Below are 17033 nucleotides of genomic sequence, written 5' to 3'. Positions count from 1 at the left end.
GATAGTTCACCACTAAATCAAAATTTGTCAGACATTTTCAGGGGCTGTTTAAACATCTCTAGGATCAGTTTTGCCTATTAGATCAAAATTAATTACATGGACAGATGGGACCTGATCTTAGATCAGCACTCTGAGAGGCTTGAGACATATGGAGTTTTGGGGTCTGAGAATGTCAGACAAACTGAAATCACAAGCCAGTCTTTTTAGTAACTTCCCCCCTTGGTCTCCCTCTCTCTCCAAGGCACTGGTGGGTCGGTTTGCGACCTCGCTGCACGCAGAGTCCGCCGGGGCTATCCTAGCAAACGCCACCAACTGGGAGGAGCTAGAGATCCAGGAAGAGGCGGAGTCAGGGAGCAGCGTCACCTCCAAAATCAGAATTCCTGTCCAGGTGAGAGTGATGTTATGACATCATCGCTCAGCAGGACATGACCAGTAGTGTCTCAGACAGGATAAACTCTCAGCAGGACATGACCAGTAGTGTCTCAGACAGGATAAACTCTCAGCAGGACATGACCAGTAGTGTCTCAGACAGGATAAACTCTCAGCAGGACATGACCAGTAGTGTCTCAGACAGGATAAACTCTCAGCAGGACATGACCAGTAGTGTCTCAGACAGGATAAACTCTCAGCAGGACATGACCAGTAGTGTCTCAGACAGGATAAACTCTCAGCAGGACATGACCAGTAGTGTCTCAGACAGGATAAAGGTTTTTTTAAATAGAAAATGAACATTGAGATGGTACAATATTATCTCTCTCTCTCTCCATAGCCGTCGTGGTTTGTCCAGTGTCTGCTGTTCCAGCTGTGTCTGGAGGTGAATGGTGTAGGGGGACATGCTCTGCCCCGACCCACCCTACAGGAGTTACTACAAGGCTGCATGGACCTGGTGCTGCAGGAGTACCAGAGCCTCACACACACCACACAGGACAAGGTAACACACACACACACCCTCACACACACCACACAGGACAAGGTAACACACACACACACCCTCACACACACCACACAGGACAAGGTAACACACACACACACACACAGGACAAGGTAACACACACACACACACACACACCACACAGGACAAGGTAACACACACACACACCCTCACACACACCACACAGGACAAGGTAACACACACACACACACCACACAGGACAAGGTAACACACACACACACACACACACACACCACACAGGACAAGGTAACACACACACACACACCACACAGGACAAGGTAACACACACACACACACACACACACACCACACAGGACAAGGTAACACACACACACACACACACACACACAGGACAAGGTAACACACACACACACCCTCACACACCACACAGGACAAGGTAACACACACACACACCCTCACACACACACACACAGGACAAGGTAACACACACACACACACCCTCACACACACACACACAGGACAAGGTAACACACACACACACACCCTCACACACACACACACAGGACAAGGTAACACACACACACACCCTCACACACCACACAGGACAAGGTAACACACACACACACACACACAGGACAAGGTAACACACACACACACCCTCACACACCACACAGGACAAGGTAACACACACACACACACACACACACACAGGACAAGGCAACACACACACACACCCTCACACACACACACACAGGACAAGGTAACACACACACACACCCTCACACACCACACAGGACAAGGTAACACACACACACACACGCACACACACACACAGGACAAGGTAACACACACACACACCCTCACACACCACACAGGACAAGGTAACACACACACACACACACACAGGACAAGGTAACACACACACACACCCCTCACACACCACACAGGACAAGGTAACACACACACACACACACACACACACACACACACACACAGGACAAGGTAACACACACACACACCCTCACACACCACACAGGACAAGGTAACACACACACACACACCCTCACACACACACACACACAGGACAAGGTAACACACACACACACCCTCACACACCACACAGGACAAGGTAACACACACACACACACCCTCACACACACACACACATGACAAGGTAACACACACACACACCCTCACACACACCACACAGGACAAGGTAACACACACACACACACCCTCACACACCACACAGGACAAGGTAACACACACACACACACCCTCACACACACACACACACATGACAAGGTAACACACACACACACCCTCACACACCACACAGGACAAGGTAACACACACACACACACACACACACACACACACAGGACAAGGTAACACACACACACACCCTCACACACCACACAGGACAAGGTAACACACACACACACACACACACCCACACAGGACAAGGTAACACACACACACACACAGGACAAGGTAACACACACACACACACACACACACACACACACACACACACAGGACAAGGTAACACACACACACACCCTCACACACACCACACAGGACAAGGTAACACACACACACACACACAGGACAAGGTAACACACACACACACACACACACACACCACACAGGACAAGGTAACACACACACACACACACACACATGACAAGGTAACACACACACACACACACACACACACACACAGGACAAGGTAACACACACACACACCCTCACACACACCACACAGGACAAGGTAACACACACACACACCCTCACACACACACACACACAGGACAAGGTAACACACACACCACACAGGACAAGGTAACACACACACCACACAGGACAAGGTAACACACACACACACACCCTCACACACCACATACACATACACACACACACCACACAGGACAAGGTAACACACACACACACACACATACACATTCACACACCCTCACACACACCACACAGGACAAGGTAACACACACACACACCCTCACACACACACACACACAGGACAAGGTAACACACACACCACACAGGACAAGGTAACACACACACCACACAGGACAAGGTAACACACACACACACACCCTCACACACCACATACACATACACACACACACCACACAGGACAAGGTAACACACACACACACATTCACACACCCTCACACACACCACACAGGACAAGGTAACACACACACACAGGACAAGGTAACACACACACACACACACCTGGACAACGAAATGAGTTGATATCTCTCTCTCTATCTCTCTCTCTCTGTCTCTCTCTCGCTTTCTCCAGGACTGTCCGTTCCCTATGACCCAGAACAGATCTCTACAGCTGTTGTTTGACCTGAGATATCTCACTGCTACCCTGAGTACTAGACTAGAGGAGGACAAGGGCTTCCGCTCTCACCAAGACCCCAGGTACACACACACACACACACACACACACACGTTCAATGCCCTGGTATCACTGGTTGTAACATTAACCTCCTGGTCTCTCTGTATGTTACAGGGTCCGTTAACCTCCTGGTCTCTCTGTATGTTACAGGGTCCTGTAACCTCCTGGTCTCTCTGTATGTTACAGGGTCCATTAACCTCCTGGTCTCTCTGTATGTTACAGGGTCCATTAACCTCCTGGTCTCTCTGTATGTTACAGGGTCCATTAACCTCCTGGTCTCTCTGTATGTTACAGGGTCCATTAACCTCCTGGTCTCTCTGTATGTTACAGGGTCCATTAACCTCCTGGTCTCTCTGTATGTTACAGGGTCCATTAACCTCCTGGTCTCTCTGTATGTTACAGGGTCCTGTAACCTCCTGGTCTCTCTGTATGTTACAGGGTCCTGTAACCTCCTGGTCTCTCTGTATGTTACAGGGTCCATTAACCTCCTGGTCTCTGTATGTTACAGGGTCCTGTAACCTCCTGGTCTCTGTATGTTACAGGGTCCATTAACCTCCTGGTCTCTCTGTATGTTACAGGGTCCTGTAACCTCCTGGTCTCTCTGTATGTTACAGGGTCCATTAACCTCCTGGTCTCTGTATGTTACAGGGTCCATTAACCTCCTGGTCTCTCTGTATGTTACAGGGTCCATTAACCTCCTGGTCTCTCTGTATGTTACAGGGTCCATTAACCTCCTGGTCTCTGTATGTTACAGGGTCCATTAACCTCCTGGTCTCTCTGTATGTTACAGGGTCCATTAACCTCCTGGTCTCTGTATGTTACAGGGTCCATTAACCTCCTGGTCTCTCTGTATGTTACAGGGTCCTGTAACCTCCTGGTCTCTCTGTATGTTACAGGGTCCATTAACCTCCTGGTCTCTGTATGTTACAGGGTCCATTAACCTCCTGGTCTCTGTATGTTACAGGGTCCATTAACCTCCTGGTCTCTCTGTATGTTACAGGGTCCTGTAACCTCCTGGTCTCTCTGTATGTTACAGGGTCCATTAACCTCCTGGTCTCTCTGTATGTTACAGGGTCCATTAACCTCCTGGTCTCTGTATGTTACAGGGTCCTGTAACCTCCTGGTCTCTCTGTATGTTACAGGGTCCATTAACCTCCTGGTCTCTGTATGTTACAGGGTCCATTAACCTCCTGGTCTCTCTGTATGTTACAGGGTCCATTAACCTCCTGGTCTCTGTATGTTACAGGGTCCATTAACCTCCTGGTCTCTGTATGTTACAGGGTCCATTAACCTCCTGGTCTCTGTATGTTACAGGGTCCTGTAACCTCCTGGTCTCTCTGTATGTTACAGGGTCCATTAACCTCCTGGTCTCTCTGTATGTTACAGGGTCCATTAACCTCCTGGTCTCTGTATGTTACAGGGTCCATTAACCTCCTGCTCTCTCTGTATGTTACAGGGTCCAGAAGGTTTGTGATTCGCTGGAGAGCTACATTGACCCCTTTGACCTGGATGTGTTCACGCCGCCACTCAACAGCAACCTCAACCGCCTATCACAGAGGAGTTCGGTACGAATGGCCCCACCCCCTGACACTACTAACATGTGAATAGAGACTAAAAGAAATCATGATATTATCATGGTATCAATGTACAATAGGGTTTTCCTGGTTCATCCACCGTGTATTGGTCATGTGGTAACTTTGGTCACAATTTGTAGCGCTCTGAGGTGCTGTTGGTGATTCAGATGTTGTTAATGTTGTGTTAACGTAATTATAATGTTGTGGTGTGTTATATTATGCCATTGTTGTGTTTTGGTTGTGTTAACATTGTTATAACATTATGTTGTGTTAACATTGTGATAATGTTTTGTTAACATTGTGATAATGTTGTGTTAACATTGTGATAATGTTGTGTTAACATTGTGATAATGTTTTGTTAACATTGTGATAATGTTTTGTTAACATTGTGATAATGTTATGTTAACATTGTGATAATGTTATGTTGTAATAACATTGTGATAATGTTGTAATAACATTGTAAAGGGAATTTCCAGGTCAACAAAAAAGAGAGAAATCGTTGATAACATCAATCGAAATAATTTCAGTTTAATTACAAGCTGCGACTGCCTCCAGTACAGTAGCAGAGAAAATGTCTAACTTGGCCTGCTCTGAGAAGGCCATTATATCGTAATCACACAGCACCAAATGTTCTGGAAACACCAGCCCAGAGGCTTGGAGGAATTCTAAACAACTTTGTCAGCTGCTACAGATCACAGTGTTACAGAATACAATAACAATCAGTGTCCTTGGTCCAGACCTCCAGTCTGATGTCAGTCACTATCAACAGATATGAGAACAATCCATAACATACAGCATGGAGTCCAGAGACCATCAACCCACACCCTGTACGACCACAACACTGGAAATCATGTGTGTTACACACAGGGGAGATATAGCAATATGCTAAGCGTTGTGTTAATGACTTTATTCACTTTAAATGTCCCCATTCCAAACACTGTGTTCATGTTGTGATAATGTCGTGTTGTTCCAGGTGTTGTTGGGGTTGTTGACGGGGACAGAGAAACAGTTTGTTTCCCGTGGTAACAGCGTGGGCTCTCAGGAACCTTTCAACATCCTGCCGCTGGCCAACAGCCAGATCAGGTGAGAACACACACCCGCACAAACACACACCCTAGGGCCCATAATCATTAAAAAGTGTCTCCGAATAGGAGTGCTGATATTGGATCAGATTTCCCTTTTAGATCATAGTGAGTAAGATGGCGTGGACAGGGGGACCTGATCCCAGATCAGCACTTCTACTCTGAGATGCCTTATGAATAGGCTACAGGTCCAGAAGTGTTTTTAATATAATAAAATAATAATAATAATCCCAGCACCCTGTCTCTGGTCTCCAGGTTAGAATAGGCTACAGGTCCAGAAGTGTTTTTAACCCAGAACCCTGTGTCTGGTCTCTCAGTTCTCCAGGTTAGAATAGGCTACAGGTCCAGAAGTGTTTTTTACCCAGAACCCTGTGTCTGGTCTCTCTGTTCTACAGGTTAGAATAGGCTACAGGTCCAGAAGTGTTTTTAACCCAGTACCCTGTGTCTGGTCTCTCTGTTCTACAGGTTAGAATAGGCTACAGGTCCAGAAGTGTTTTTTACCCAGAACCCTGTCTCTGGTCTCACTGTTCTCCAGGTTAGAATAGGCTACAGGTCCAGAAGTGTTTTTAACCCAGAACCCTGTCTCTGGTCTCACTGTTCTCCAGGTTAGAATAGGCTACAGGTCCAGAAGTGTTTTTTACCCAGAACCCTGTGTCTGGTCTCTCTGTTCTACAGGTTAGAATAGGCTACAGGTCCAGAAGTGTTTTTAACCCAGTACCCTGTGTCTGGTCTCTCTGTTCTACAGGTTAGAATAGGCTACAGGTCCAGAAGTGTTTTTTACCCAGAACCCTGTCTCTGGTCTCACTGTTCTCCAGGTTAGAATAGGCTACAGGTCCAGAAGTGTTTTTAACCCAGAACCCTGTGTCTGGTCTATGTTCTCCAGGTTTGGGCTGTTACCTCTAAGCATGACCAACTCCCGTAAGACCAAGTCCTCCACACAGGGAGCTGACATCACACGCCCACTGGTGAGTCACACGGACGGACAGACGGATGGACGGGGGGTGTTGAGGGGAGGAGGGGGTGTTGAGGTTGAACGTATAGCTGAGGTTTTCATATAAGCCTGCCTGTATGAATTTCAACCTCACCTCAAGTTTCAGTAGAATAATATTTTTTAAAACCTTTACTTTGCCGTTTCTGTTGATGTCCTATGATATGTATCATGATGTTTTATGTTGTGGTTTTATGTTGTCTGCATTTCCAGCTGTGTTGAGGGCAACAGACCCAGGACAGCAGCAACAGGTCATTGTGTGTGTTGTATCTTTAGTGTAGTGTGTGTGTGTGGTATCTTTAGTGTGTGTGTGTGTGTGTGTGTGGTATCTTTAGTGTGTGTGTGTAGTGTGGTATCTTTAGTGTGTGTGTGTAGTGTGGTATCTTTAGTGTGTGTGTGTGTGTGTGTGTGTGTGTGTGTGTGTGTGTGTGTGTGTGTGTAGTGTGGTATCTTTAATGTAGTGTGTGTGTGTAGTGTGGTATCTTTAGTGTAGTGTGTGTGTGTGTGTGGTATCTTTAGTGTAGTGTGTGTGTGTGTGGTATCTTTAGTGTGTGTGTGGTATCTTTAGTGTGTGTGTAGTGTCTTTAGTTATCTACACTACCAGTCAAAGGTTTGGACACACCTACTCATTCAAGGGTTTTTCTTTATTTTTACTATTTTCTACATTCTAGAATAATAGTGAAGACATCAAAAACTATGAAATAACACATATGGAATCATGTAGTAACCAAAAAAGTGTTAAACAAATCAAAATATATTTTTATATTTGAGATTCTTCAAAGTAGCCACCCTTTGCCTTGATGACAGCTTTGCATTCTCTCAACCAGCTTCATGAGGTAGTCACCTGGAATGCTTTTCCAACAGTCTTGAAGGAGTTCCCACATATGCTGAGCACTTGTTGGCTGCTTTTCCTTCACTCTGCGGTCCGACTCATCCCAAACCATCTCATTTGGGTGGATCTCGGGTGATTGTGGAGGCCAGGTCATCTGATGCAGCACTCCATCACTCTCCTTCTTGGTCAAATAGCCCTTACACAGCCTGGAGGTGTGTTGGGTCATTGGCCTGTTGAAAAACAAATGATAGTCCCACTAAGCGCAAACCAGATGGGATGGCGTATCGCTGCAGAATGCTGTGGTAGCCATGCTGGTTAAGTGTGCCTTGAATTTTAAATAAATCACAGACAGTGTCGCAAGCAAAGCACCATCACACCTTCTCCTCCATGCTTCACGGTGGGAACCACACATGCGGAGATCATCCATTCACCTACTCTGCGTCTCACAAAAACATGGCGTTTGGAAACAAAAATCTCAAATATGGACTCATCAGACCAAAGGACAGATTTCCACCAGTCTAATGTCCATTGCTCGTGTTTCTTGGCCCAAGCAAGTCTCTTCTTATTATTGGTGTCCTTTAGTAGTGGTTTCTTTGCAGCAATTCGACCATGAAGGCCTGAGTCACGCAGTCTCCTCTGAACAGTTGATGTTGAGATGCGTCTGTTACTTGAACTCTGAAGCATTTATTTGGGCTGCAATTTTTGAGGTTCATTTAACTGTAATGAACTTATCCTCTGCAGCAGAGGTAACTCTGGGTCTTCCTTTCCTGTGGTGGTCCTCATGAGAGCCAGTTTCATCATAGCGCTTGATGGTTTTTGCGACTGCACTTTAAGAAACTTTCAAAGTTCTTGACATTTTCCGGATTGACTGTCCTTCATGTCTTAAATTTAAAGTAATGATGGACTGTCATTTCTCTTTGCTAATTTGAGCTGTTCTTGCCATAATATGGACTTGATCTTTTACCAAATAGGACTATCTTCTGTATACCATCCCCACCTTGTCACAACATAACTGATTGGCTCAAACGCATTAAGAAGGAAATAAATTTCACAAATGAACTTTTAACAAGGCACACCTGTTAATTGAAATGCATTCCAGGTGTCAACCTCATGAAGCTGGTTGAGAGAATGCCAAGAGAGTGCAAAGCTGTGATCAAGACAAAGGGTGGCTACTGTGAAGAATCTCAAATATAAAATATATTTTGATTTGTTTAACACTTTTTTTGGTTACTACATGATTCCATATCAATCAAATCAATCAAATGTTATTTATAAAGCCCTTTTTATATCAGCAGATGTCACAAAGTGCTATACAGAAACCCAGCCTAAAACCCCAAACAGCAAGCAATGCAGATGTAGAAGCACGGTGGCTAGGAAAAACTCCCTAGAAAGGCAGGAACCTAGGAAGAAACCTAGAGAGGAACCAGGCTCTGAGGGGTGACCAGTCCTCTTCTGGCTGTGCCGGGTGGAGATTATAACAGTACATGGCCATTAAGGCCAGATTTGTTCTTCAAGATGATCAAACGTTCATAAATGACCAGCAGGGTCAAATAATAATCACAGTGGTTGTAGAGGTTGCAACAGGTCAGTACATCAGGAGTAAATATCAGTTGGCTTTTCATAGCCGAGCATTCAGAGGTCGAGACAGCAGGTGCGGTAGAGAGAGAGAGAGGGAGAGCGAGAGAGAGTCGAAAACAGCAGGTCCGGGACAAGGACAGGTCAGGGTTCCATAGCCGCAGGCAGAAGAGTGGAATCTGGAGCAGCAGCACGACCAGGTGGACTGGGGACAGCCAGGAGTCATCAGGCCAGGTAGTCCTGAGGCATGGTCCTAGGGCTCAGGTCCTCTGGGAGGGGAGGGAGAGAGGACCAGGTGGACTGGGGACAGCCAGGAGTCATCAGGCCAGGTAGTCCTGAGGCATGGTCCTAGGGCTCAGGTCCTCTGGGAGGGGAGGGAGAGAGGGAGAGGACTGGGGACAGCCAGGAGTCATCAGGCCAGGTAGTCCTGAGGCATGGTCCTAGGGCTCAGGTCCTCCGGGAGGAGAGGGAGAGAGGACCAGGTGGACTGGGGACAGCCAGGAGTCATCAGGCCAGGTAGTCCTGAGGCATGGTCCTAGGAGTCATCAGGCCAGGTAGTCCTGAGGCATGGTCCTAGGAGTCATCAGGCCAGGTAGTCCTGAGGCATGGTCCTAGGAGTCATCAGGCCAGGTAGTCCTGAGGCATGGTCCTAGGGCTCAGGTCCTCTGGGAGGAGAGTGAATACATCATAGTTTTGATGTCTTCACTATTATTCTACAATGTAGAAAATAAAAATTAATAAAGAGAAACCCTGGAATGAGTAGGTGTGTCCGAACTTTTAACCGGTGCTGTATCTATAGTGTGTTATTTTCACTTGCACTCAAGTGTTTTTGCAGCGGGTGGGTTTGCAGTGTACTAAGCTAACAACTATTTTCCGCATTTGTTTTTTTAGCGTGGCTACGGTTTGATTTGATTTTGCCTCAGATCGCTAACTAACAGGGACATGTGGTCTGCGTACGAAATGACACCTTACCCCCTGTATAGTGCACTCTTGTTGAGCAGAGCCCTATGGAGCCCTGGTTTCACGCTGTCTGCCGGGATCTGCAGTCAATTTAGCTAGTCAATTGATATTCAATTCATGAATTGGCAATTTTCCTATTTTTATCTTAGAGGGTTTTTCGATTCTCCTGAATTGACTGTATTAAAATGGAATTGATCTCAAACCCTGCCTCACACCACTCCAAACCATATCTGTGACCAGACAAACAGCAAGTGTTGTTGTGCATGAAGCAAGCAGCTCATCACATCAATGAACTTTTTTTTTCTCTATGCGGTGCATCTCAACACTCTTGACGTGGCTTCCTCTCCTTAGTGGCCTCATCTCATTGTCTCCTCTCCTTCATCTGCACTGATCTGAACAAACAAAACAAAGGAAGCAGAACAGCTTCCTTTTATATTAGGGAGGAGATGAAGCCAGGGTCGTGTTCATGTCACGCACAGAATGTTGGACAAGTTCAGGTAGTCTCTCCCTGTTTCTCTCAGGTCAGGTAGTCTCTCCCTGTTTCTCTCAGGTCAGGTAGTCTCTCCCTGTTTCTCTCAGGTCAGGTAGTCTCTCCCTGTTTCTCTCAGGTCAGGTAGTCTCTCCCTGTTTCTCTCAGTTCAGGCGGTCTCTCTCTGTTTCTCTCAGTTCAGGTAGTCTCTCTCTGTTTCTCTCAGGTCAGGTAGTCTCTCAGGTCAGGTAGTCTCTCCCTGTTTCTCTCAGGTCAGGTAGTCTCTCTCTGTTTCTCTCAGTTCAGGTAGTCTCTCCCTGTTTCTCTCAGGTCAGGTAGTCTCTCCCTGTTTCTCTCAGGTCAGGTAGTCTCTCCCTGTTTCTCTCAGGTCAGGTAGTCTCTCTCTGTTTCTCTCAGGTCAGGTAGTCTCTCCCTGTTTCTCTCAGTTCAGGTAGCCTCTCACTGTTTCTCTCAGTTCAGGTAGTCTCTCCCTGTTTCTCTCAGGTCAGGTAGTCTCTCCCTGTTTCTCTCAGTTCAGGTAGTCTCTCTCTGTTTCTCTCAGGTCAGGTAGTCTCTCAGGTCAGGTAGTCTCTCCCTGTTTCTCTCAGGTCAGGTAGTCTCTCCCTGTTTCTCTCAGGTCAGGTGGTCTCTCTCTGTTTCTCTCAGGTCAGGTAGTCTCTCTCTGTTTCTCTCAGGTCAGGTAGTCTCTCCCTGTTTCTCTCAGTTCAGGTAGTCTCTCAGGTCAGGTAGTCTCTCCCTGTTTCTCTCAGGTCAGGTAGTCTCTCAGGTCAGGTAGTCTCTCCCTGTTTCTCTCAGTTCAGGTAGTCTCTCAGGTCAGGTAGTCTCTCCCTGTTTCTCTCAGGTCAGGTAGTCTCTCCCTGTTTCTCTCAGTTCAGGTAGTCTCTCAGGTCAGGTAGTCTCTCCCTGTTTCTCTCAGTTCAGGTAGTCTCTCAGGTCAGGTAGTCTCTCCCTGTTTCTCTCAGGTCAGGTAGTCTCTCCCTGTTTCTCTCAGGTCAGGTAGTCTCTCTCTGTTTCTCTCAGGTCAGGTAGTCTCTCTCTGTTTCTCTCAGGTCAGGTAGTCTCTCTGTTTCTCTCAGGTCAGGTAGTCTCTCTCTGTTTCTCTCAGGTCAGGTAGTCTCTCCCTGTTTCTCTCAGTTCAGGTAGCCTCTCACTGTTTCTCTCAGTTCAGGTAGTCTCTCCCTGTTTCTCTCAGGTCAGGTAGTCTCTCCCTGTTTCTCTCAGTTCAGGTAGTCTCTCTCTGTTTCTCTCAGGTCAGGTAGTCTCTCAGGTCAGGTAGTCTCTCCCTGTTTCTCTCAGGTCAGGTAGTCTCTCCCTGTTTCTCTCAGGTCAGGTGGTCTCTCTCTGTTTCTCTCAGGTCAGGTAGTCTCTCTCTGTTTCTCTCAGGTCAGGTAGTCTCTCCCTGTTTCTCTCAGTTCAGGTAGTCTCTCAGGTCAGGTAGTCTCTCCCTGTTTCTCTCAGGTCAGGTAGTCTCTCAGGTCAGGTAGTCTCTCCCTGTTTCTCTCAGTTCAGGTAGTCTCTCAGGTCAGGTAGTCTCTCCCTGTTTCTCTCAGGTCAGGTAGTCTCTCCCTGTTTCTCTCAGTTCAGGTAGTCTCTCAGGTCAGGTAGTCTCTCCCTGTTTCTCTCAGTTCAGGTAGTCTCTCAGGTCAGGTAGTCTCTCCCTGTTTCTCTCAGTTCAGGTAGTCTCTCCCTGTTTCTCTCAGTTCAGGTAGTCTCTCAGGTCAGGTAGTCTCTCCCTGTTTCTCTCAGTTCAGGTAGTCTCTCAGGTCAGGTAGTCTCTCCCTGTTTCTCTCAGTTCAGGTAGTCTCTCAGGTCAGGTAGTCTCTCCCTGTTTCTCTCAGGTCAGGTAGTCTCTCCCTGTTTCTCTCAGGTCAGGTAGTCTCTCTCTGTTTCTCTCAGGTCAGGTAGTCTCTCTGTTTCTCTCAGGTCAGGTAGTCTCTCTCTGTTTCTCTCAGGTCAGGTAGTCTCTCTCTGTTTCTCTCAGGTCAGGTAGTCTCTCTCTGTTTCTCTCAGGTCAGGTAGTCTCTCTCTGTTTCTCTCAGGTCAGGTGGTCTCTCTCTGTTTCTCTCAGGTCAGGTAGTCTCTCTCTGTTTCTCTCAGGTCAGGTGGTCTCTCTCTGTTTCTCTCAGGTCAGGTGGTCTCTCTCTGTTTCTCTCAGGTCAGGTGGTCTCTCTCTGTTTCTCTCAGGTCAGGTGGTCTCTCTCTGTTTCTCTCAGGTCAGGTGGTCTCTCTCTGTTTCTCTCAGGTCAGGTAGTCTCTCAGGTCAGGTAGTCTCTCCCTGTTTCTCTCAGTTCAGGTAGTCTCTCCCTGTTTCTCTCAGTTCAGGTAGTCTCTCAGGTCAGGTAGTCTCTCCCTGTTTCTCTCAGTTCAGGTAGTCTCTCAGGTCAGGTAGTCTCTCCCTGTTTCTCTCAGTTCAGGTAGTCTCTCAGGTCAGGTAGTCTCTCCCTGTTTCTCTCAGGTCAGGTAGTCTCTCCCTGTTTCTCTCAGGTCAGGTAGTCTCTCTCTGTTTCTCTCAGGTCAGGTAGTCTCTCTCTGTTTCTCTCAGGTCAGGTAGTCTCTCTGTTTCTCTCAGGTCAGGTAGTCTCTCTCTGTTTCTCTCAGGTCAGGTAGTCTCTCTCTGTTTCTCTCAGGTCAGGTAGTCTCTCTCTGTTTCTCTCAGGTCAGGTAGTCTCTCTCTGTTTCTCTCAGGTCAGGTAGTCTCTCTCTGTTTCTCTCAGGTCAGGTGGTCTCTCCCTGTTTCTCTCAGGTCAGGTGGTCTCTCTCTGTTTCTCTCAGGTCAGGTAGTCTCTCTCTGTTTCTCTCAGGTCAGGTGGTCTCTCTCTGTTTCTCTCAGGTCAGGTGGTCTCTCTCTGTTTCTCTCAGGTCAGGTGGTCTCTCTCTGTTTCTCTCAGGTCAGGTGGTCTCTCTCTGTTTCTCTCAGGTCAGGTGGTCTCTCTCTGTTTCTCTCAGGTCAGGTGGTCTCTCCCTGTTTCTCTCAGGTCAGGTAGTCTCTCCCTGTTTCTCTCAGGTCAGGTAGTCTCTCCCTGTTTCTCTCAGGTCAGGTGGTCTCTCTCTCTATTTTACTTCAGTTTCAAAGCGTTATCTTCTGTATGGTGCCTAATGAACACGACCAAGTTCCGACTGTTAAGTAACTCAACCCATATCTGTTGTTTAAATCCTCTCCTCCCCATCTCCCTCCTCAATTTCTCTCTCCCCTAGGCCTCACCCACCTCTAAACCCACCCATGACGACACCTTCCGCCCTGGCAACCTGTTCAGACAGCTAGCCAATCAGGAGGAGGAGCCGGCGGCGCCATCGCTGTTCAAGCTGGGCTGGTTGTCTGGCATGGCCAAATAAGGCTGAGTCCCAAATGTCACCCTATTCCCTACATAGTGCACTACTTTAGACCAGGACCTATAGGAAATAGGGTGCCATTCATACCTATAGGAACTATCCCCACTAAATAGGGAATAGGGTGCCATTTGGTACTCAACCAAATAAGGAGTGTGACTACTGTTGGACTCTTTAAACGCCTTGTACTGTACAGAGACTGACTGTTAGAAGAATATATGGATCAATAAAACAGTTTGGACAGATTTATTAATGAGATTGTGTTGATGTGTGATTTATTTTGTTAGTATAGTGGAGATGGATCATGTTGGAGTATATACCTGATCGCTGTCTGGGTCCTGCTGATAAGATTGGAGACGGGTGAGGATAGTCACAGACAGACACACACACACAGAGACACACACACAGACAGACAGACACACACACACACAGAGACACACACACACAGTACACAGACAGACACACACCCACAGAGACACACACACACAGAGACACACACACAGACAGACAGAGACACACACAGACAGAGACACACACACAGACAGACAGACACACACACACACAGAGACACACACACACAGACACACACACAGACAGACAGACACACACACACACACAGAGACACACACACACACACACAGTACACAGACAGACACACACCCACAGAGACACACACACACAGAGACACACACACAGACAGACAGAGACACACACAGACAGACAGACACACACACACACAGAGACACACACACACAGAGACACACACAGACAGACAGACAGAGACACACACAGACAGACAGAGACACACACAGACAGACAGAGACACACACAAATTATCAATGTTCTGAAGCAGAAGCAGCATGTTCATAAAAGGATTATGTTTTTATTACATATTTTACAATTATTGGGTCAGAGACCGGATTATCAGAACATAGGTAGAGGGAAACAAAACGTCAGCCTGCACACAGACAACACCTGACATGTTATTTAACATCCGTCCTCTACCCTGACAGACAGATGGGAGCGTGTGGACAGGTTAAGATTTGACATCGTAGTGGTTGTAGAAATAGCTTTAGACTGACCAGTGCCTTGCAAAACTATTCATCCCCCTTGGCGTTTTTCCTATTTTGTTGCATTACAACCTGTAATTTAAATTGATTTTTATTAGGATTTCATGTAATGGACATACACAGAATAGTTATGCACGCTCAAGTTTTCTGTTTTATTGTCTTATTTCTTGTTTGTTTCACCCCAAAAAATATTTTGCATCTTCAAAGTGGTAGGCATGTTGTGTAAATCAAATGATACACACCCCCAAAAAATCCATTTTAATTCCAAGTTGTAAGGCAACAAAATAGGAAAAATGCTGAAGGGGTGAATACTTTGGCAAGCCACTGTATGTCAAAGACATGAACAATACACCTCCTTATACAGAGTTATGGGACATGTGAGACTTACAAACACGCACATATAACATTTTACATTTTAGTCATTTTAGCAGACGCTCTTATCCAGAGCGACTTACAGTTAGTGAATACATATATATATATATTTTTTTATACTGGCCCCCCATGGGAATCGAACCCACAACCCTGGCGTTGCAAACGCCATGCTCTATCAATTGAGCTACATCCCTGCCGGCCATTCCCTCCCCTACCCTGGACGACGCTGGGCCAATTGTGCGCCACCCATGAGTCTCCCGGTCGCGGCCGGCTGCGACAGAGCCTGGATTCGAACCAGGATCTCTAGTGGCACAGTTAGCACTGCGATGCAGTGCCTTAGACCACTGCGCCACTCAGGAGACTCGGCTGACTAACCTCTGGCTGCAGACTGGTAACAATAACTGTTCTCTATCTCTGGCTGCAGACTGGTAACAATAACTGTTATCCATCTCTGGCTGCAGACTGGTAACAATAACTGTTATCTATCTCTGGCTGCAGACTGGTAACAATAACTGTTATCCATCTCTGGCTGCAGACTGGTAACAATAACTGTTATCTATCTCTGGCTGCAGACTGGTAACAATAACTGTTATCTATCTCTGGCTGCAGACTGGTAACAATAACTGTTATCCATCTCTGGCTGCAGACTGGTAACAATAACTGTTATCTATCTCTGGCTGCAGACTGGTAACAATAACTGTTATCCATCTCTGGCTGCAGACTGGTAACAATAACTGTTATCTATCTCTGGCTGCAGACTGGTAACAATAACTGTTATCTATCTCTGGCTGCAGACTGGTAGCAATAACTGTTATCTATCTCTGGCTGCAGACTGGTAACAATAACTGTTATCTATCTCTGGCTGCAGACTGGTAACAATAACTGTTATCTATCTCTGGCTGCAGACTGGTAACAATAACTGTTATCTATCTCTGGCTGCAGACTGGTAACAATAACTGTTATCTATCTCTGGCTGCAGACTGGTAACAATAACTTATCTATCTCTGGCTGCAGACTGGTAACAATAACTGTTCTCTATCTCTGGCTGCAGACTGGTAGCAATAACTGTTCTCTATCTCTGGCTGCAGACTGGTAACAATAACTGTTCTCTATCTCTGGCTGCAGACTGGTAGCAATAACTGTTCTCTATCTCTGGCTGCAGACTGGTAACAATAACTTATCTATCTCTGGCTGCAGACTGGTAACAATAACTGTTCTCTATCTCTGGCTGCAGACTGGTAGCAATAACTGTTATCTATCTCTGGCTGCAGACTGGTAACAATAACTGTTCTCTATCTCTGGCTGCAGACTGGTAGCAATAACTGTTCTCTATCTCTGGCTGCAGACTGGTAACAATAACTGTTATCTATCTCTGGCTGCAGACTGGTAACAATAACTGTTATCTATCTCTGGCTGCAGACT

General features: G+C 46.6%; 1 protein-coding gene across 2 annotated transcripts in view; it reads left to right on the top strand.

Annotated features, from left to right (window-relative positions):
* LOC121551457 (conserved oligomeric Golgi complex subunit 1-like) overlaps positions 1 to 14425 on the top strand; it is a 28678-nt gene extending 14253 nt beyond the window's left edge. Inside the window, exons 10-17 of one of the 2 annotated variants that reach the window (XM_041864127.2) lie at positions 242 to 388; positions 770 to 931; positions 3240 to 3364; positions 4798 to 4906; positions 5889 to 5998; positions 6881 to 6962; positions 7199 to 7236; positions 14038 to 14116. In XM_041864127.2, coding sequence (XP_041720061.2) covers positions 242 to 388; positions 770 to 931; positions 3240 to 3364; positions 4798 to 4906; positions 5889 to 5998; positions 6881 to 6962; positions 7199 to 7207 — 744 coding nt within the window. In that variant the 3' untranslated portion in view covers positions 7208 to 7236; positions 14038 to 14116. Of the gene's footprint in view, positions 1 to 241; positions 389 to 769; positions 932 to 3239; positions 3365 to 4797; positions 4907 to 5888; positions 5999 to 6880; positions 6963 to 7198; positions 7237 to 14037 lie in introns of both variants that reach the window. The other variant, XM_041864126.2, reaches the window with a different exon arrangement.
* The last annotated feature ends 2608 nt before the right edge of the window (positions 14426 to 17033 follow it).

This window comes from Coregonus clupeaformis, chromosome 35 (genome assembly GCF_020615455.1).
Source record: "Coregonus clupeaformis isolate EN_2021a chromosome 35, ASM2061545v1, whole genome shotgun sequence".
NCBI classification, from domain to species: Eukaryota; Metazoa; Chordata; class Actinopteri; order Salmoniformes; family Salmonidae; genus Coregonus; species Coregonus clupeaformis.
Note: the sequence above shows the minus strand (reverse complement) of the source record. Positions and strands in the feature narration are given on the sequence as shown.